Source organism: Apiospora phragmitis, assembly GCF_038363925.1.
Source record: "Apiospora phragmitis strain CBS 135458 chromosome Unknown utg000010l:1.0-9815664.0:1.0-9183399.0, whole genome shotgun sequence".
In the NCBI taxonomy this organism is placed as follows: domain Eukaryota; kingdom Fungi; phylum Ascomycota; class Sordariomycetes; order Amphisphaeriales; family Apiosporaceae; genus Apiospora; species Apiospora phragmitis.
This window is the reverse complement of record NW_027117409.1, coordinates 2,301,761-2,322,400: the sequence shown is the minus strand read 5'-3', so window position 1 is coordinate 2,322,400 and position 20,640 is coordinate 2,301,761. Positions and strand designations below refer to the sequence as shown.

The following is a 20,640-nucleotide window of genomic DNA, read 5'->3' as shown; positions in this document are numbered from 1 at the left end:
CTGTTCCTCCTTGTCTTTATCCACGAGTGCTTTGCCAGGATGGGCTTGCTGTACGTTACAATTCAATCCGAGTGATCGGCTATGGTAACTGATAACATCTTTGCGTAGTGCTGAAGGTACGGCATTGGACTGGCCAGACGCCCAGAAATACGCAGATCAAGTTAGAGAATGGGGCATCAAGGTATGCTTGTCGATGCACCATGCCCATTTGCAGGCGCCCCCTATCTAGATGTTGGCGGGACTGACGACAGGTCTGCAGCAATTACTTGAAATATGGAACAAAGCCAAAACCAAGGAGCGGGATGCTTTGCTCTGGGGCGATGAGGTGAATATTATCCCGTCGACTCACACAAGCGGCGTCGGACCGTTAACTAGGATCTCTAGGTCGAATACCTCGTTGTCACGTACTCCAAAGATGAGCCCAAGGTGCTCTTGTCGCTTCGCCAGGCTGATATTCTCACCGCTCTGGCTGCCGACGAAGAGCTATCCAACCAGGGAGGTGGTGTGCCGGCCATCCAGGAGACTCAGAGCCAACAGTAAGCCACATCCCTTTCCCGTGCGGTATCAGTTTGTATCAGCTCACACGTCAACAGCTCAAACCCGCTTCCGGTTTTTCACCCCGAATTCGGGAGGTTCATGCTGGAGGCAACACCCGGAAAGCCATGGGGTATTGGGTTCAAGGAACTCCTAGGTGTCGAGCCAGACATGAAGCTCAGGTAAGTGCGCAGTGGACCCCTTAGATTGCGACTCTCTTTAATGTTGTCCTTCAGGAGGAAGATCGCCATAGAGCATATGAAAAGCAACGAGTACCCCATCACTCTCACAACGTTCCCCCGATTGGGTGTACCAGGGGTTTTTACCGACCCTTACTACCCGGCTTCCGGATCCAAACTGCGCTCGCAGTTCGTACCTGATGAGATTGCTAACCCCCATATCCGCTTTCCCACACTGGCTGCCAACATCCGCTGGAGGCGTGGCAGGAAAGTCCAAGTTAACGTGCCCGTCTTCCATGACAAGAACACCCCCAATCCCTGGAAGGACCCTAGCGTGAACTACGATCTCCATCAGTGGCCGGAGGATGATGATGTGAGAAACGGTGCTTCTCCCGACAACTTCATTCACATGGACGCTATGGCTTTTGGCATGGGGAGCTGCTGTCTGCAAATCACCTTCCAGGCCAAGAACATCACCGAAGGCAGAAAGATGTATGACCAACTGAGTCCCATCGGTCCCATCATGCTGGCCCTGACGGCGGCTACCCCTATTTATAAGGGGTTTCTCGCAGACACCGACGTCCGCTGGAACCAGATTAGCAGGGCTGTCGATGATCGCACGAAGGAGGAGCTTGGTGAAGAGGTAAGTTGATACTTCCCACTTGCTATGACTGCCGCCGGAATATTGAAGTTTCGTACTGACAAAACTCAGCCTCTGAAACACAGCCGCTGGAGGATACCTAAATCCCGTTATGCATCCAACTCGACATATATTTCCACCGACAACCGCCTACGGCCAGAGTACCTTGACCAAGACCTGATCATTGATGAGAATATCAAGGACAAGCTGATGGAGGGCGGCATGGATGACCGTCTTGCCACGCACTTTGCCCATCTGTTTATCCGAGACCCTATTGTTATCTTTGCCGAGGACCTCGAGGAGCTCGATATGTCCAAGGCTGATCACTTCGAAAACATCCAGTCGACGAACTGGCAACACATGAGGTTCAAACCCCCGCCGGCTGGAAGTGACATTGGCTGGCGCGTCGAGTTCCGGCCAATGGAGATCCAAATTACCGACTTTGAGAACGCAGCCTTCTCCGTCTTCATGGTCCTGATCACCCGCGCCATCCTATCCTTTGACCTCAACTTCTACATACCCATCGCCAAAGTCGACGAGAATATGGAGACGGCACACGCGCGCGACGCCGTTCTCAACAAGAAATTCTATTTCCGGAAGAACCCCTTTCCCACACGACCGGCGCGCGGAGGGGGCGCCTCTGGCACCTCGACGCCGATGGGAGTCAGTCGGCCCCCGACGCCAACGGGCCCCGTCGAGGACGAGTACGCGCTCATGAGCATCGACGAGGTGATCAACGGCTCGCACTCGGAGGACAACGAGTTCCCCGGCCTCATCCCCATCGTCGAGAGCTACCTCGACTCAGTCAACGTCGACGTGCAGACGCGCTGCGAGCTGGCGACGTACCTCGACCTCATCCGCCGCCGGGCCAGCGGCAAGCTCTGGACGGCGGCCCGCTGGATCCGCGACTTTGTCGACCGCCACCCGGGGTACCAGCACGACAGCGCCGTCGGCGACGAGGTCACAAAGGACCTCGTCGGTTCTGTTATTGACATCACCGACCGCGAGCAGGAGGGCAAGGGGTGGAAGGGGCTCGACGTGCCGAACTTGGAGAAATTGCTCGGCAAGTTCAGGGGTGGCTGCAGGTGATCAAGCTTCTTGTCTTTTGGTCTCTCTTCATTGATAGATGAAGTATCGAGTTAGATTTTCATTACTATTGTTATAGAGATGCACGATATACACCTTCCACCATTAGGCCTCTAGTCATTATGTGATCATATAGCGTTATTTAATTCCCAAGTGTATGATGTGTCTTCTCGAGCAAGTTCCTTTCTTGTCTGCTGGGCTGCAGTGTATTTTTACTACAGGCTTACAATCACAACCAGGGACAATCTCATATAACCACTGGTTTGCCCCTAGCTACTTCTGAATAGGACTGCTCTTATGTTTGAAACGAGCTTCATCATGGTAAGCATGACTCGTTGGATGTACACTCTAGCAGAAGCGCAAGCTTGGGACTGGACGGCGCTACCCCGATTGGAGTCGCGTGCCGATGGTGGCTTGGATCTGAGATGGCGCCGGCCTTGCAACGAGAATGGTAGTCTGTTGGCTCAGTATCAGACCACCAGCGTCGTCATGTCTCTCATGACGATGTCAATGTTATCGCGGACCGCTAACACGCGGAGGTACCCGTGGGGGGCTGGTTATGTAGCTATACCTCCTTTCTGCCTTGACCTTTTTGCTACTAGCTAGGTAGCTACCGACCGGGGAAAACAGGTATAGGGCCGAAGGGAACCGTCTCATGATAGTTTTCGTCTATCGGGATGAAAGCGCGTTTTGATCTTGATTGTGAGATGGTAATGGCACGTCGTTCTTACCGAGCGGCTATCGAACTAGGAATCAAGCCCGTTGTGGTTCGACGCGGGAGCGCCAGATCCATCGCATCGGCTAGAAGAACACCACAGATGGACCATCGTCATCATTCTCTTGCGATAATCAGTACTCGTCATGCCAACTGCTGTCTACCTAGATTGTATGGATACAAAGCGCAATCAACGCCTGCTGCTGCTGCTGCTGCTGCTGCATGAGATGAGGGAGGCAAGGCGTCTTTCGCGATTATTTACATACCCACCCGTCTTCGGGCCTCGGACGACTGATCTATCTATGTATCTCTGCTCGACTTGGCACTCCCCATCCATTCATCAGTTGTGATTGGTTGGTCAGCGCAACTGTCCGAGTAAGCTATGTGGTATCGCCGTGCCCCATTGCCCGGCTGCTCCCCCTTGGAAGGGTTACTGTTATTGCTACTACTACTACTACTACTACTACGACATAACTCTCGCTCTCCCTCTCTCTCTAAGATTTAAAAAAGTGACTTCTGCAACGGGCACATGCTATTGAACGGTACGGGGTGCTCGGCTGCAAGCGATACGATCTTAGAGGGCCCCATCCATTCTCACCGCCCCTTGACCTTGAAGGAGCCCCATAACGCGTTCCGTCCAATGCAACGGTATCTGGGTATCTGATCACCGTGCCGCAGTAATGAAAGAGGAGAGGACCAGCCAGAGCGAGAGCCGTGGAGCTTGAGCCAGTGAGAAGAGAAAAAAATTAAAAAGGTGCAAGTGTCTAGGTGTCCCCCTCCCCCCCCCTGGGTAACCGCCCGCCTCACTTTTCGGGTGGATCTTGTCATCCGAGAGAGCCCGCCCGCCCAGGAGGGAACAGAACGACTACGTCGACTACCACCCAACCGACCCCTATGGGAACACTGGGAGATGAAACAAATCGAGATGCTCCATCGTCGCTTGTCCCTACGACCCTACTAATATCTAAACACAATCTGCCTCGCTGGCCTACCAGCCTACCGTGCAGATACGATACTAGGTCGATACTAGGCAGATACAGCGGGTAGTACGTACATAAGAAGGGTAAATGCAAATTGATATTGTTCTCTCTTTTTCTATATTACCCGTTGAACGAGGGCCCCTCTCCCTTTTTCCTGCCCACAGTGGAGACTAGGCTGGACAGACTGCTGGATCGCATCGTGACACGTCCCTGGGTCGTGGACAACAACAACGCTTTTCGAGGCCACACGCACATGACATTGCCCAACCTAGCAGAACTTAACTAAGAGTACGGGGAAGTAGATTCTGCTCCGGCGGTCGGGAATCGGTCTGTATGCAATTGACTTATTAGCAAGGCGGCGGAGGATCTTACAAGGGTGGTTTGGGGGAAGGACCCTGCCTTCGACGAGTATGTGTCCGTACATACATACCTTACGGGCGGGCTTGCCGCGGCCCATCTGGACGGGCGGATTTCCTTACGCCCGGAGCGGAGCTTCTGGGACGTGGTTGACTGTGAGGAGAGAGAAATCTTACATACTCCAGGGTCCTCCTCGCGAGAACAGCAGCATATTGGATACAGTAGATGCAATCGCTGGTGCCGTATATAGTATGATACGCATTGACAACGACGTAGGCGGAAAGCATGTGTGTGTGTGTGTGTGTGCCAAATCAAGCACGAACGACGACGATATCGGCAATCTTGCACTTGCAGATAACATCGGAAGTTGCATGAGCCTGTGTCGTGTCTGGCGTGTTTGTGTGTGTGTGTGTGTGTGTGTGTGTGTGACACAAAGACAGGGTCTTCCTGCGCGACCTACTGCACTCACTCACTACATGCCTAATTACAGTCTGTAGTCTGTAGTACATCGGTCAGGCCCGTCTATTCCACGTATGCATGTATCGTTATTATTCTAGGTGAATGCGCACTGGAACATGCGTCTTTCCGGTCGCTGGCGGCCAAGACTTGCCTGCCTGCCGCTTACTTACTTGCCTCCTCGCCCGCTGCCGAGCAGTAGTAGAGGCAGCCCCCGAATCATCCGAGATAGCTTGCCTATTGCAACTGCGCAATGTCCAAAGAAGCTATAGTTGGTTCTAGAGTTCCCTGGATGTAATAATGCTTACCCTACCTACGAACCTGCCGATCTTGATGCTACCCAAAAGTACCTATTTGTAACAGCAGTTCCCCAGGCCTTCTTGCCCTACCACCACCACCAAGGCAGGCATCGAAGAAGCGTTTGTACCGATTGGGAGCCATAATAAGGGTAGTCATTATGTAGGCTGTAACCAAGCAAAACCTCCGCGGTTTCTCTCTCCATTCCATTCTCGTGTATGGACGAACCAGCCCCCCCAGTCCAGTACGTACATACATACATACCGCCGTGCAGTGCAGGCCGCTGTCATTCATGCATGTAGGGTATGCTTGCTATGTGTGAGTAATCCGCGGTTAGCGGGAAGAAGAACGACAGGCGGAAAAGAAAGAAAACCAGAGAGGGGCCCGGCCAAAAAAGAAAAAGACGGTGCTGTACCGACATGCAAGCCAAGCGGGATGCTGACCTGTCGTCCATTACCTGGAGAAAGGGACACACACGAACACATACGTACATACGTACATACACCCGACGGGAATAATGGAAAGAAAATTACAACAGAATTGGTCGGCGACCATTAGCAGCAAGAGCGCGACGGTTACATGCAGATTTCTTGGTGTGTATTTTGGTTGGGTGGGATTCCTTCCCACTGCCCCCAAGTCGGTCGATCTGCCTACGTGGTTGCTTCCGTGCCTCCCCTTTTATTTCGATTCGAGCACACACAAAAGAAGGGTTCAGCTGTTCGATTGGAGACGGCTAGATCTGAGAAACGGGCGGTTGCATAGGATCATCTAACGGGACAACTGTCGCTTGTTCCACCTTCCCTTTCTCCCCTCGCCCAGAGTACATATGCATGTGTGTGTGTGTGTGTGTGTGCAGATATATATTATATGTATATGGATAGGTTACGTAGATGATAGATCCAGTAGGTAGTACTGGCTGGGAGTAGCAGCAGCAGGTTATAGCAATAGGTAGTACCTACGTTATGTCCCCTCCCTTTGATGACAATGACAACACGGCTTTCCAGACCCGACGCCTGCGGGGGTGACAGACAGACAGACTGAATGGAGAGACAGGTAGGAGAAAGGGTCTTCTCTGGGTGGTATTTGCACAACCTCATCTTCGGGACATGGCTTTGCCGAAAGCATCATCTGCGGCGTTCTGCTTTGTTGTGCGACCATCATGCAACGGCTTCTTCGCCCTCGCCCTCGCCCCCTACGGCGCGCTCCTGTTCGCTCATCACGAATGAAATGAATCGGAGGCCATTGGATAGGGTCCAAGACGCATCACGCCTATTCGCACTTGTCCGAACCACCTACATATCAGGGTTTAATTTCCTCTTATCTTGGTCTGGAAGGGGGGAATGGGGAGGGGGTTCCAACTCATTATTCTCGTGTCGTGTGTGGTGGTAATCTCTGAGATTTACAGAAATTTACAGGTTTTCCCCTAGCTCGGGACCCAAGAAAAGGTAGGACCCTGTACACGTAGAATTCTCGGCCGGGTGGCTCCTTGTAAACAGGGCCATCGGGGCCGAACTTAGGGGAGGGTGGATGAGAATTAGGACCGCCGGGCTCCGGATGCGGCGCGCGCCCCTTCGTTCTCAACACACGACCACGGCTTCATTGGGTATAGGTTGACTTCAAGCGCCAAGAAAAAAAGTACCAGAGTGCTGTCATCATCGGTATGGGCTGGCCAAGACACAAGTTGACAGCGCCAAACTACAGCACATGCACCTACTGTAACCTACATCTGTATGTATGTCGGTTGTTTCGGGGAAAAGGGAAAGAAGAAGCAGAAGGAAGAAGAATGGGGGACGGGCTAGGGTGCAAGCAGTCGGTACCGTACCCCAGAAGCAAGCAAGGCGGCATAACTCGGCGTCAAAATCGAACCTTCACGGCATATCATCTGAAAAACCATGTAACGACGACATCGTTCACACACCTACACCCACCCGGAACCAAACGGTCGAGTAGAATAAGAAAAGGACAAGAACTCCCGAACTCGTTCTGCCCCCTTGTTGCTTTTCTTCATCTTGGATGCTTGAATTGTTTTTGATTTCGTAGCTTCTCGGCTTTGTCATCGTTTTGTCATAGCACTAGGGAGAGGAAGAAGAGCTCAGAATGCATGTTTGTCTCGGCTGCATGCGCCGGCAAGCCACTTCGCCAGTGGCCTGATGAGGCGGAAGGGAAGAGGCAAAAGAAAAGAAAAAGAAGACGGAAAGAGTGATCAGTAATGATGTGACAGCCATGCTTATTAGGACCACGGGAGTTGGAGATTATTGCCCTAGAGCGGGTCTGTTTGTTATGCATCGTTAATAACGCTTACCTCCCTTGTTCTTCTTGGGCGTAGAAGAAGCTCCGCCAGGTTACATGGTGGTATTAATCGTGCTTTTGTATCAGGCCTGTCTTTCTGATTCCGGCATTCATCGGACTCATCGGGGTTTACAGCTATCACGAGAAGGCCGCTCGCTGGTATACTGTACCATGTGGACTACCACCATGTTTGCTAGAGAAAGCAGTGCGTGCAGAATGGAGCTCGTAGCAGTCGAGTTTGAAAACAGAAGAGAGAGAAAACGCGTACCCAGTCTTTGAGGCTGAAACCGGCAGTGAAGCGATCACAGGATAGCGCCCCTCTTGAGACGGATGTACAACGTCGACACTTGCGAAGAAGCCGAGCTATTGCGAAGTCCTCCTTGATCTCTCTCCTTCCCTCCCTCCCCAGCAGCTCTGCACTCCTCTTTCGGCTGTACATGGCGGGCCCCCGGGGAATCGAGATCTACATAAAAGTCAGCTTGGTGAGACTCGGAAATTAGTTCTGTGGTGTGATCTACACAAGATGAACACAGGGTACTCGTCAGTAGGTGTGTGAGGGAGAAGGTGCACATGCACCACGACGCAGTATCGGTTGGCAAAGCTGATAAGCAAGCAAGACCAAGGTTGGAAGACAACCGGTCCCTGTAGTGCTGGATATGACTTGTCTGTTTCGTTCCCTCGGGCTGTTCAAGGGGATCAGCACGGTGCCCCAAAATCTCATCATACCCTTCCTGGTCAAGCAAGAGGCTGGTGAACCAGGGTCCAAGTGATAGTTGACTCCCGGCCAATAGGTAGAGCCCGACTGGACCTCGGTTTTGGATTCCGAGTGAGGGAGGGGGCATTGGGGCATTGGGGCATTTGCAGCCGAGTTGCTCTTCTGGTTCAGACTTGATTAGATTCATCCTGGCCGGCGTAATCTGGACGTGGGGTTGGCATGTTCTCAGGTGGATACTATGATGACTGCCTTGACGACAACAAAGTGTTCATGGTCGTTTTCCTTTTCAGCATCACCTAGATCTTGCACTTCATCCTCATCACCCTGCCTCGCACAAGGTCCGAGAGGAAGGTGATTTTTTAATACAAAATAATTCCCCGAGTCTCACAGCCCGCGCGAAGTTGTGCACCGCTTGTTCATTATGAATATGTGCCTCGATGCATGCGCGCAGCTAGCTGACTTCGGTTTAGCATCATAGCGTAGTACCTCAGCTATGGCCCAACACAAAAGACGCTATTACAAGAATCAGGCCACTGTGGAGAACGTCAAAACGAGATCGCCCGGAGCTGCGCAAGGGTCGCACCGGAAGTCGCAGACTCACAATACTTGTTTGTACATTGTGTGTGACAGCACTCCAGTGTATGTATGTATCTGCCCAGCCAAACAAATGAGAAGACTTGAGTCTCGTCTAACATGTCACCTACCGACTTGTGCACACCGTAAAATGCGTGACCTGTAGAGAACTCCTAGTCCTGTTCGTCCTCACGACACAGAACAGCCCTGCAGGACCAAGCCGGCGCGGGCCTGAGGTTGGCGGATTAGTGCCAAGGGCAGAGGGCATCTTGCAGTCTGTGCTATTAGTGATTAAAAAGAACACACCTCTGGGCGGCCACGGCGGAGGTCGCGCGTCACTCGCCTGTGCTCCTCTTTCGTGAAAAGTGATGGGTTCAAAAACGCATGCCAGTCTATTCCTGCTGGGTCGCATCCTGTGAATATGACCTGTCAGATTGTCATTCTCGTAGGGTTACAGCACAGCTCCGCTGACAAGAGAATGACACGAACCAACACCGCCGAATTAGGGGGTGAGCTTCTGGAGAGGGGGCCAAGGGTCGCGTCCGACATCACACTCACGTTCCTGCGCTTGCCGTGTTTTGCGGTGGAAGCAAACTCGCTGCGATAAAAGGTCGACGAGCACGGGAAGCATGCCATGTAACTTTGATTGCGCGCCATCCGTATGCCATGGTCTTTGACCCTGGTGTAATGTTGAAGGGTCCGCGCAGCGGTGGGGGTTGACGGCCATTGGGGGCCTTTTGGGATGCTGCAAGATATGATATGAATACATATTGTGTGCCAACTCTGACGGTGCTCTGGAGTCATGAAGCAACCCTTCGATATCAACGAATGAGCTATTGCCGTGTTAACATCGCGAGTTACTTCCTACGCCAAACAAAACTGGCTCCATGACAGCCAGTGTGTCAGAGGTTGGTTCATGTAGTCAGCACCCCCGTATTAGTAGGACACCCTCATATGGTGCGTTCTTCCATCCACATCAATGGGAGCCAAAGAAACTCCAGCTTCCAAATCGGGCGTACCAGGTTGAGCCATTGATAGGCTCGATCCAGAGATATATCGAGACCTGCGGCATGCACTCTTGTTGTCAGCAAGTACATATTGGGATATGTGAGATGCAGGCCCGGATCTAGCCTTTCCAGATCAGACGATCATGTCTGTTCTGTTAAGAGCCATTGGCTGAATTGGTCCCAACCAAGGGTTTGGATCCTTTGTGCTGTACAGTATAGTACAGTGCACATTGCATGTTTGGTCCAGTGGCCGATTAATTTGAGGTTGTGCTTTTCTGTCAGGCCATCAACCATCGGCACTTGCAGCCAGCAGATGATACACCTGCCAGAAAGCCATGAGAAAAGATCGTTGAATTAGCTGTCTCAACCACCACCCAGAGCGCTGACCGACTCTTGATGGAGAGTGACCGGTGAATGCTTAACATTGTCAATAAGACCGAATTGCGTCTCAGGACTCTGATCTATGAATGGGTCTTGGGTCTGATCCAAAGCTGGCAATTGTTGTATTATTAGCTGGGTTCCACCGTTATGTGATGCCTGCTAAGTTGCGAAGATATGCAACCGATAACCGTCAGAGATCATGCATGTCTTTTGCGATGCGAATGTGGGTAGGTAACAAGGGAAGATGAAAGATGACGTCCTCGTCGATTGTCAATATAGCCGATTTGGCCTTAAGGGAGACGTTACCAACTGTATCATGTCCCGAGGCACGGGGGAGGAGCGAGGAAGAAGCCATTACTTGACCTTGCTCCGTTTCAGGCCTTGCTTGACATGCCAGATTGGCCCAGCGACCCTAGACATGGTCCTTTATCTTATTCTATACCGTGATGTACTTTAAAGGAGAAGCAGGTCCTCACCGTTGGGCACTGAACGGTCAAGTGAAACTTTAGGACTGAAGTGCGAGCTTGCTTTCCCTGAACCTGGTGTTATGTTTCGATTCATAGAACCCTAGAACGAGTGCAATCAGCCATTCATAATGGTAGCCAAACTTTCGAAAAGACGGCCCTGCCAGCCGAGGGACGGTAACCGATAGGTGATTGTGGAAAATGAGCCGCCCAAGTCTCCTTTGACCCGTCCGCCAGTTGGCACTGTAGAGGCAACCACAGTAACCCGAAAAGTGAAGCGTGCATCTGAGATACTCGGGGAATACTTGGGAAAGTACTTGGACCCATGTTCCGGCCATGGCAGAGTCCCAGTGGAAGGGTTAAGATGTGATGGATGCTTGTGGTGCCCGGATCGTAGGCGCATCTGCTCCAATAACGTGGTGCGCGAAGATCGCGGCGATTCAAGGGGCGGCATGTGTCGAGGAAATGGTTTCCTGATTAGGACATTTGTCCGGGACCCCGGGGCACGTTGCATACCAACAGGATGCGCCAGACACCAGACTCGTTAGGTATCGTTACTCATGATTCTGAACAAGAGATGTACGCGGACGGGGCGCGTAGCTTCAACTGGGCCGACGGCAATGATGCATACATACATGTTACCGTATCCGGACCTCATTCATGGCTAGTTAGTGAGAACAGGCATCACCGCCTCGCTCACTATTCATGACTTTCTGAACAACAGTGGGCAGGATCTTTTACCCCTGTCACCGTTTTTTTCGTTGTGTTTTCCATGTCCCACCCATAAGCAGCAGGCATGGGGTTGCCGAGGGCCGAACGTGCTGTTACTGGTCATCAGCAAGGGCTGTGGATGAACACGAACAGTGAACCACTTGAAAGTCGTGATGTGAGGGGACCCAACGAGGGACGCAATACTGTCGAGTCTCTTTCCCCGGGAAGCTTTGCAAGCTCTGCCATGCCTAAAATGTGTGCAGTATACAAGTATGAATACCTGCTCGGTGCATAAGTGCCTATGAAGTGCAGTCCTCATCAGAACAGCGTAGTGGCAGCATGCTTCTGAGCATGCGTTGATTTGAAATAAATGGATGTATTACGGAGTATTGGGAATAACGTTTGCAGCGGTTGTAGAAGGGAAGTGGGTAGTGGACTTCTGTGCTGTTTCACCCTAACGGCCCTGGGCTAACTGCTTGGGGGATTGGCAGGCTTTCTAAGTAGTAGTTCGCCTATAGCGCCTGCTAAAAAAGAATTAACCAAAAAGTAAAATAGAGCGCTCCAGAGAATCAAACGGCTGGCTCCACTTGCTGTCAGTGACCCCCAAATGACATGAGGCGATCGTGACATACAGTACCGAAATTGCAACGATTTCATCTCCCTTAGGCCCTTTCATGCCATCCACTGTCCACCGGATGGTCAGTCCTTGACACAGTTCCACTCCTCCAGTGATAGTAGCACTGCTGGGCGCTGCTGAGACCGGGGATCTTCATGAGATGATTGCTGATGTTTCTGCTGCTACTAGGTTAGGTGCAAATCACATGCATCAATCATACCAGGGTCCAGCACCGAGCAAGTTCAAGTTACCTAAAATTTAGGTATTCGCCGTCATGGGCTGTGACCAAATGCTGTGTGTACCTACATGTAGTATATTGCATAAGTATGGCGCAGCCATCGTGAACAAAGCCAGTTGAATGCGTATATGGCAGCCAATACTCTGTATAGGACATGACATATGAACTTGAAGATAATAATAGATGTTCCGATCAATATGGGACCCCGAGCGGGAACGGCGGATGTAACTGATGCAGAGACTCCGATTACCGTGCCTGCCCGCAACCAGATTTTCTGACGACCAGACTACTCCCATCCAGGGTATATGCCCGTTCCTGTTCCTCTCAGATATCGCCGGCCCCCGGTTATTTCAGCTTGCATCGATCGCCGAATCTTGTTTTTCCCGTCCAGAACCCGTCCTTCCCTCTCCCTTCGCCCAATTCACGATAGCCCTCGAGCCGTACAGTGCAAGGGTCTGATCAATGGCCCAACCCCTGGATCAATTACTGCTCGCCTGATCCTAAACCGTAAATAATCACATCATAATCGCATCGCGCCACGGTCAGCACATGCAGCTACAGTTCTCACGACTGTTTCTTGCACTCTGACCTGACCCAATATGCCTTGGCCGGGTCATTCACTGCAATCGACGTTCCTGGCAAGAGCGAGCTCAACAACCTCTTAGCGTGTTTCGCACAGAACCGTGACGGTGTTTACCGAAAAACGTTTGCTGACAAAAGAATTACCACCAGTCTGTTTCGACAGGGTCAATAAAGGCAGGGTCTGCTGCTCGAGATGCGATCTCATCTATGACACCGCCATCTAGATCCGATCTTTTGCGTCTCATCTGGTCCTGGGCACATGGGGCTTAGAGCGGAGTTTCTTCGAATCAAAGCCTACCATCTCACAGCACCATGGATGCACCGCCCATCACCATCGACAGATCAGGCAAGTAGCTCGTTGGCGTGGGGAGGACTTCCTTGGCTGGGATGTTTGCGCCCCAATCGGGATGTCAAGTCGTATGATTTCCAGCCCGACAGCAAGATCGCATCGATATCAAGAATTACAGATCTTTGGTTATGTATTTGTGATAAAAAAAACATTTGAGGTGGTCCTGCTGATGCTTGGCGACTGCCAGACTGCTTTCTTCTATCACTCATCTTTCTTCTATCACTCATCTTTCTTCTGCTGCAAGTCGCCGTCACGTTAATGACATGTATTGAACCTTGGTCCGATTACGGTAACAAATAAGACAGGGAGTTGATGCTGCTTGTAATTCCCACGACGAATCTTGCTGAACACTATAACGCTGATATTAATATAGGTATTAGTCATTTCCTGAGGTGGGGTTTGCCCACGTCGTTTGAGAGAACCTTTATCGATGAGGAAGGAGGGTGTCTCCGTTCATGCTACTATATGTAATGTAGATCAAGGTGTAGGGGCACACACCATTGAAACACACGTGCTGCATTCCGTCACTGGCCGCGGTGATCAAAATGGCGCCTGTATCATGCCCTCAGCGTGTCCCACTCTGCCAGTCTATATGGAATATAATGTTTCTTAACTGTTGGTGGACATTGGAAGGACATGGGCAAGTCAAAGGAAACCCCATGCCCAAGCCTAATACTGCGGTGTCGAGCTCCTGACTTCGCACACACTGGTGCAATGTGCACAGATTCTCACTCCGTACAGCACCGTTGTGCTTCCCAAGGAATGAGGCTACGCGCTGTACGGCGGCTGCACTAGACGAAAACTGTAGCTGTCGTGCGAACTACATGGTGTCTGGCAATCAGTGGCGGAAGACATCACTGCCATAACTTGACATAACGGCCCGAGGATGGCATTGGCAGGGTGGGAGCGGGTCAGCCAGCCAGCATGCAGGGTGGGCTGTGATTCGTGATCTGTCATATCTCTTCGCTCAGCATCGCATCTCGGGGAAAGGCGATGCGGATTGCTCACTGGCAGCATGAACTGTCGATATGCTTATCGTGGCTGATCGACATTCCCGGGCATAGTGCAAGCGGCAAGGTTGGGTATCCATCCGCGAAGAGGTAACCAAGCGGTGAGTTTACACGTGCAGAACACATCCCACCCGTCTTGAATCTGGCTGCTCTTAACGGGCATTTCATTCGTCCGGGGCCAGCCCCGTATATGCAAATCGCATAGGCAGCAGATGGCCGTGACGTGCTCTTATTAGCCTATGTTGATTGCAACGAGGTGCCAGAACGGGGAGGCAGTGAGGTGTGATCAGGGGTGAAACTAATGTCTGCCATGAGCCGCTGGATATAAAACCGACTCCTCTGAAAGGTACCACCGCTTTTTGGGGCATGGGCGAGCCAAGCTGCTAGCTTGACGTCAGCTTGATTGATACAGAACACAGTCACCTACCTGGTTGTTCGTGTTGTGCTATTTCGTGTCCTCCGAAAGAGTATCGAAGTCTCACAGAGATCCGAAGAATGTGTTGCCCTTAAAGATTGGCAGGAATAGCCGAAGGAAGGCACTTAGACCACAAGCCACATTTCGTTGCAGTTTCCCGCTTTCCTGTGTTGGGCATGTAATGCCCGCAACGGACTTTTTACATGCATTCAAATCTGTACTTGCCCTTGATTGATTTCACGCACGTTGCGCAGTGGAAGATCTGTAGTCTCTGGCGCTGTAAAGCTTTGGCAAGGGCTTTAGATGCAGGATGCAAAAGGAGGACCTTACAAGTAATCTCTCCCAGTGACCGACCAACCGTACGTGTTTCTACAGCATGCCTCAAGTTGCCAGCCGCGAGTACCACTTCCTAGTATGTGCATGTAGAAAAGGCGCTGTCCACATTGACTCGGTGGTTCTCATGTCTGTCACCTTGATGAGAGGACGGTGAGGCAGGCCCGATTGGTGTCGAGAAGAGGATATCAGAACGGGGAGGGTGGGCCGGTTGTACTCTTGGGTCATGCCGGGTGAAGTGTTCTAGAAGATAAGGCTCGCCCAATGGCTTGTAGCGCAATACTTCCAATGACACTCATTTCACGAAGCAATGTGAAGGAAGCGAGGTTGCAACGCCCCGCCGAAGATCTCAAGTTGATCCCCGGTTTGTTCGTACTGCAAAGGAGCGAAGTGGTCTCATTTTTTACCAGGCTCTGAAGCTGGCTTGGAGGCGAGCACGCCATACTGGGCTGCCATACCGGTACATACATACATTAGGTAAGCATGTGTAATATTGCAGCGCGGGTAACATACCGACAGTTGCAGCGCTGACAGCGGGAGTGGATCACGATACGGTGACATGGAACGCTAACCAGATATACTGGGCTGGAGGCCCCAAGATTACTTTTCAATCTTCTGGAAGTCAGGTAGTGGGTTTTCCGATGATGAGGGACAATGCGACAAATTATACAAGTACTTGTCTAATATCGTGCATGTGGTGATTCGAAGATGGCTCCTAATTCAAGACAAGACGAGGCAAGCTATGTACAACATGATGTGAAGCTTCAGGGCCCCCTAGGGATTCCAGACGTGACTGCCAGGTGGCTGCCGGATCAATTGAACGGGAGCAATTACACTGCTTGCAGTAAAGCCCTGTCAGCGAGTTTAGTCAGGTAAGGAGAGCTGGGCAGGCAGTTTACGGTTACAATTTCAGCTAGTGCCATTTGAGATACGGCATGGATGACATAAAATGAGGAAAAGAAGGTACATGCCGGATACAAGGGTGACTTTTTTTAATATGAATCTAACCAGAAATCACGAATCTAACCCCCCAAAGGGACCCATGTCGCCATCCCCACCTATACTGACGTAGAGTGGACAGAGGGAGTGGGCACTTTTTACTATGGGGCCTCATACGGGTCTCTCCTCGCCGCTCATCAATGGGATCAAGATCCATGTACTCGACCGACCGACTGCCATTGAGCGACTGCCTGGCACTGCCTGCCCTTCCACCCCTTGCAACAACGCCATGCCGAAATCTCGATACATACAGTACTGTACTGTACTGTACTTCTTTTTTTTCCTGCGAGTACGTCCCATCTCCAATCTATGGTGCATGCTGTCCCGAAAGAGCAATGATGGACGCTGCAGCACCTCCGCCGTGTGACTGCTAAGCAGATACTTGACGCGCCATCCTGCAACAGCAACTTGTCTCTCCCTTCAGGCTTTCCTGTCAGGCTGCCAGTCCAGCTCTAACAACACGCACGCACACACACACAAAATAAAGAGTACGGTCTGTATTGACTGGAACGTTAGGTGGGGTGGCCCGCTGGAGAGAAGGGTGCCAGTTGCCAGTGTCGTACAAATCAAATGAACTGTCAATCCAGCCGAGGTACCGACAGACCCTTCAATCTCGAGATCTCACTGTACCTGCTGCTCTCCGATTGATTAGTGTACGATGAAATCAATCCACCCCTTAGGTCGTGGGTGTACTAAGGAAATAAACATGACATATGGTTACCTCCACTGGCTGGCTCGATAATGAGTTGGACGTTCGTGTCAGAACCCTGCGCAAAGTGGTGCTATGTATTTTATTCTCATGGCCCTGTCCAGAGGGTCTGACTAGTGCCAGTACCATGGGCGAGGAATCGAGGATGGGCTCCGGGACGAGGACGAGGAAAAGCGTTGTCTCCAATCGTCGCCAAATCGAGGTTAACGGGCCCAATCTATTGGGAAGGCAAGTAGGAAGCGATCGGCCAGACTCGCCCCTTTGTTCTATTGGCTATCTGACGAATACCCAGGAACAGATTATCTAACCAACCTGCCTACAGTACACCCAGCGCGCAGGCCGTTGCGGTACACCTGACACCTACACGCGTCGGTATTCGTCAGGGAACGTGGGGAAGATGCTGCTTTCTCGTCAATTGCGTGGTGGTCGTTGTACGTCACGAATAGAGCTGGGAAGATGGCAAGAGCGAAAGGCAGTAATGTCCATGTTACAGCGTTTCAAACAACAAAAAACGTGGACAGAAACAGGTGATTCCTTGGGCCTCCTTCCCATCAATAGACACTTTGGATGGAGTCCCAGATCCCGATCAGGATCTCGGCCCCCCTGGCCGCTAGAAGCAGCATATCTAGCAGACGAGCTTCGTCTACTGGCTACATGCAAGTCCCGAATTCTCAAAGTCTCACGCTAGCCAACTGTTATACCCTGTTCCCTGACCATCTTCCTGGTCCCCGTCCCCCACCCGTGGTTGGGTCCAACAGGGGGCTTGCCTGCTGTGAGAAGGGTGGGTTCTGTTCTTGGGGTCTCTCATTTGTGTCTGTCCATCTCATGATTCTGCTGGCCCAATCGCACAGAAACATACAATTGCATACATCCTTCGTTCGGTCAGTACGGACTGGACTGGTCATATCTCGTCTTTTTGTTTCTCCACGTCTAAATATTACTTTCGCCCACACTTTCACAAGCTGTCCGGATCTCAACGTCTTCTTACCTCTCTTGTCCCTCTTTCTGCTATACTGACTGACCTGACCGCTCGCCCTGCCTACCCAAGGACGCTTCCTTAATCCAGAGTCGGGGAATCCCAATCCTGTTTCTTGTCTGTTCATTGCTGCTGTTAAGCAACACCCCCCTTTTCGCGCAACTCCCGATCTGCGCAACGAGTCAAGACGACGAAGATACTTTGCTAGTATTCATTCTGTCCCGAGACTTTAGTCGTGGTGTTGCGAACTAGCAGGTAGTCTACGCTACGCTAGTGGACCTCAGTACCGGCAAGCGACATTCATCTAGACGAGAGCAGCTGCGAACCCTTCACGACGCCACGAGACCCGAAGGCCATTGTGCCTCTACTTCATCCCGCCGGCCCCGTCGTGGTCCACTCCTTGGCTACCGTTAGGTGAGATTTCCCACAGCTTTATTACCAGAGAGTCGCCTTGCCGTTTCTGCTCGGGCTATGCATTTGGGGGGAAGCTAGCACATCACCTCCTGTACTCGGTGTCTGAACAAAAGCAAATCAAGCTTCGACACACCGTGTAACCCCTTCCCGCCCGCCACCACGTATTCCTTCCCCATCTTGGATCTGGTCTTGGATCTAATCAAAACGGCCCGTAAAGGTACACTCAACCGAACTCCACGCCGCCACCATCCTGAACATATTCGCTTGTCGTTTCGCTCGGAGCGCTTCTTGATTGCTTTACCAGCTTGTATCGTCTTGCACGCCACTCCTGACTCTGAAACTCTTGACGCAGCTGTCGTTCGTCTGGAGTTCGCGGTCATAGTGCAATCCTATAGCAGAGTTCTGCGCCGTCTCATCTATCTCGACGACGATCGACATTTCGACCGTTAGTGGTAGTCGAGTCAGATGCATGAATCCTAATTCAACGGCTGGGGCATTGGCATATTATCGGTAGCAGTCCCGCTATGGACGCGGGTGAATCTGGTAGTAGGCAAAGGTTTGTCCTTTTCTTTGAGGTTTGCACCTCCTTGCCGCGCGAAGACATCTGACCCTCTTCCTCTACCAACAGTGGGCTTACTTCAGCCAACAGACCTGACCTATACAACTTGCACCAAAGAGAAGTATCATCGGCCGAAAGACCGAGGGACGGATCTAAAATGGCGACTGCGACACTACTCAGCCCCCGCCGGCGTCTATCATCCTCATAATTCGACATACTCTCATCCACCGCCGCCACCGACCATGCCAGGGATGATGTCTGCTGGAGAATCCCGCAGAACACCCAGTGAGATGGAAGCATCGAAGAGGCAATCGCTGCCCTCGATATCAGAAGTGTTCTCGAGCTCCAAGCCAAGTCCCTACTCACCAACTACACCGTCTACTATTGGGAACTCACAAGGTCTCCCACCACCACCCCCGCCGCCCTTTTCAGCTGCTCCGCCGCGAAGTGATGTTGGCCCAGAGCCACGAGCTGCTGTTTCTGGACCCGAGGAGAGATTTTCTCGATTTGCGCCACGTCACGAGGGTCATTATTCGGCGCCATCAAGCTCAAGTTTCGCGTTCGGTGAACAGCGAGACGGTGCAAAGCCCTCGGAGCCATCACAACGGAATGGGAACCACCCACCGGGTTCATCATATTCGCATACAAGCCATCTACCGCCCGGGCAATATCCACTTGGCCAAGCCCCTCCGATTTCTCCGCGGCACATGGGGCCTCCAGGACCTCCGTATGAGCATCATCGCCCTCCGTTACATAGTGACGAGGACTATGGATTGCCAAGGCGATACGATTCTTCTGCATTGAATCGTCATTTCGAGGCCTGGGGATATACCGATTGCCTACAAAGGGTAATATCCTACGATGTTTTGTTACAGTGACAATAGCTAATTGTGGAATTACAGATCAGCTGGACTGCTCGCACGATGTCCAACTTCGCGGAGGCCTACCTGAATATAGCTTCCGAGCAGCATGGTGGTCAACCGATCCCGGAACGCTTACCGACATCGCGGGAGATAACCGAGATGCTGAGCAATGTGGATTATATGAGAAAGTCCCTGGAAAACGTTCGAGAAATACAACATAATGTTGAAACCGAAAAGGCCCGCGAAGCAGGCAAGCACCAGAGACCATATGACGACGACGACGTGAGTATGTATGGCGATGGTCTAAAGCAACATTATGGTATCGGGGAGGTAAAAAAGCGAAGAGGGGTAAGTGACTCTGGGAGAGTGGATTGAATGGCCTCGTATACTGACTGTAAACAGCGTGCGGCACCTCCTGGTCGATGCCACAGCTGCAATAGGATTGATACGCCAGAATGGCGCCGCGGGCCGGACGGAGCCAGGACTCTTTGCAATGCTTGTGGACTCCACTACGCGAAGCTGGAAAGGAAACGACAGATGGAACAGCGAGCCATCCGACCGAAGGCCAGTTCTGAAAATTGATAGGAAGACCCATTTTCAGCAGGCTGGCTACGCACAGCAGCTACGGTCGATCCTTTATCACCAGCATGTCTACTATGCCATTGTATGTGCTTCGCTTTATCCCATGGAGATGATGCGATGCCTTCACAGAGCACGATTTACAGAGACACGCCTATAATATACCTCCCCGGACATAAGACGCTCTATTCAATTCTGGTTCATACCCACGCATACGAAACATATCCGCATGTATATACCCCGAGTTTGGGAAAGGGACTTGGCATTTTGATTGGCTTTTAAGGCATTGTTTGGCGTTTTACACGAGACGAGCTCTCCATCAGTAATGTTGTTTTACACTTTCGGGATCAGGCGAAGTCATTGCGAAGGAAGCAGCATAGCGGGCAGGGACGCTGGGGGCTGTGTTAAGAGGGGTTGAAGACATGTCGATCACAGGTTGCTTGGAAAAGCTGGAAAGGTATTTCATCCCTCGAGGGTTGTGCACAACGATACAGCAACTGGCGGTTTTACAGGTGTCACAGGATTTTTCTTGGGCCAATATTTCTTCGAAAAGGCTTGGCTAAGTCAATACCCCCACATGACGTGGACGTTCATGGTATGGAGATGATGGGAGG

At 51.6% G+C, this 20,640-nt stretch overlaps 3 protein-coding genes across 3 annotated transcripts; 2 read left to right on the top strand and 1 right to left on the bottom strand.

Moving 5' to 3' along the window:
- Positions 1-39: 39 nt before the first annotated feature.
- Positions 40-2,442, top strand: PG994_010481 (uncharacterized protein; the record flags this gene model as incomplete). The annotated part of the gene is made up of 7 exons (XM_066861890.1): positions 40-50; positions 109-181; positions 230-325; positions 385-536; positions 594-716; positions 771-1,356; positions 1,426-2,442. 7 exons carry the CDS (start codon positions 40-42, stop codon positions 2,440-2,442), a joined length of 2,058 nt encoding a protein of 685 aa, XP_066711000.1.
- Positions 2,443-4,402: 1,960 nt separating this feature from the next.
- Positions 4,403-4,778, bottom strand: PG994_010480 (uncharacterized protein; the record flags this gene model as incomplete). The annotated part of the gene is made up of 3 exons (XM_066861889.1): positions 4,403-4,463; positions 4,565-4,644; positions 4,668-4,778. The coding sequence occupies 3 exons, from the start codon at positions 4,776-4,778 to the stop codon at positions 4,403-4,405; spliced, it is 252 nt and encodes an 83-aa protein (XP_066710999.1).
- Positions 4,779-18,826: 14,048 nt separating this feature from the next.
- On the top strand, positions 18,827-20,029 carry PG994_010479 (uncharacterized protein; the record flags this gene model as incomplete). The annotated part of the gene is made up of 3 exons (XM_066861888.1): positions 18,827-19,432; positions 19,487-19,795; positions 19,850-20,029. The coding sequence occupies 3 exons, from the start codon at positions 18,827-18,829 to the stop codon at positions 20,027-20,029; spliced, it is 1,095 nt and encodes a 364-aa protein (XP_066710998.1).
- Between the last annotated feature and the right edge of the window lie 611 nt (positions 20,030-20,640).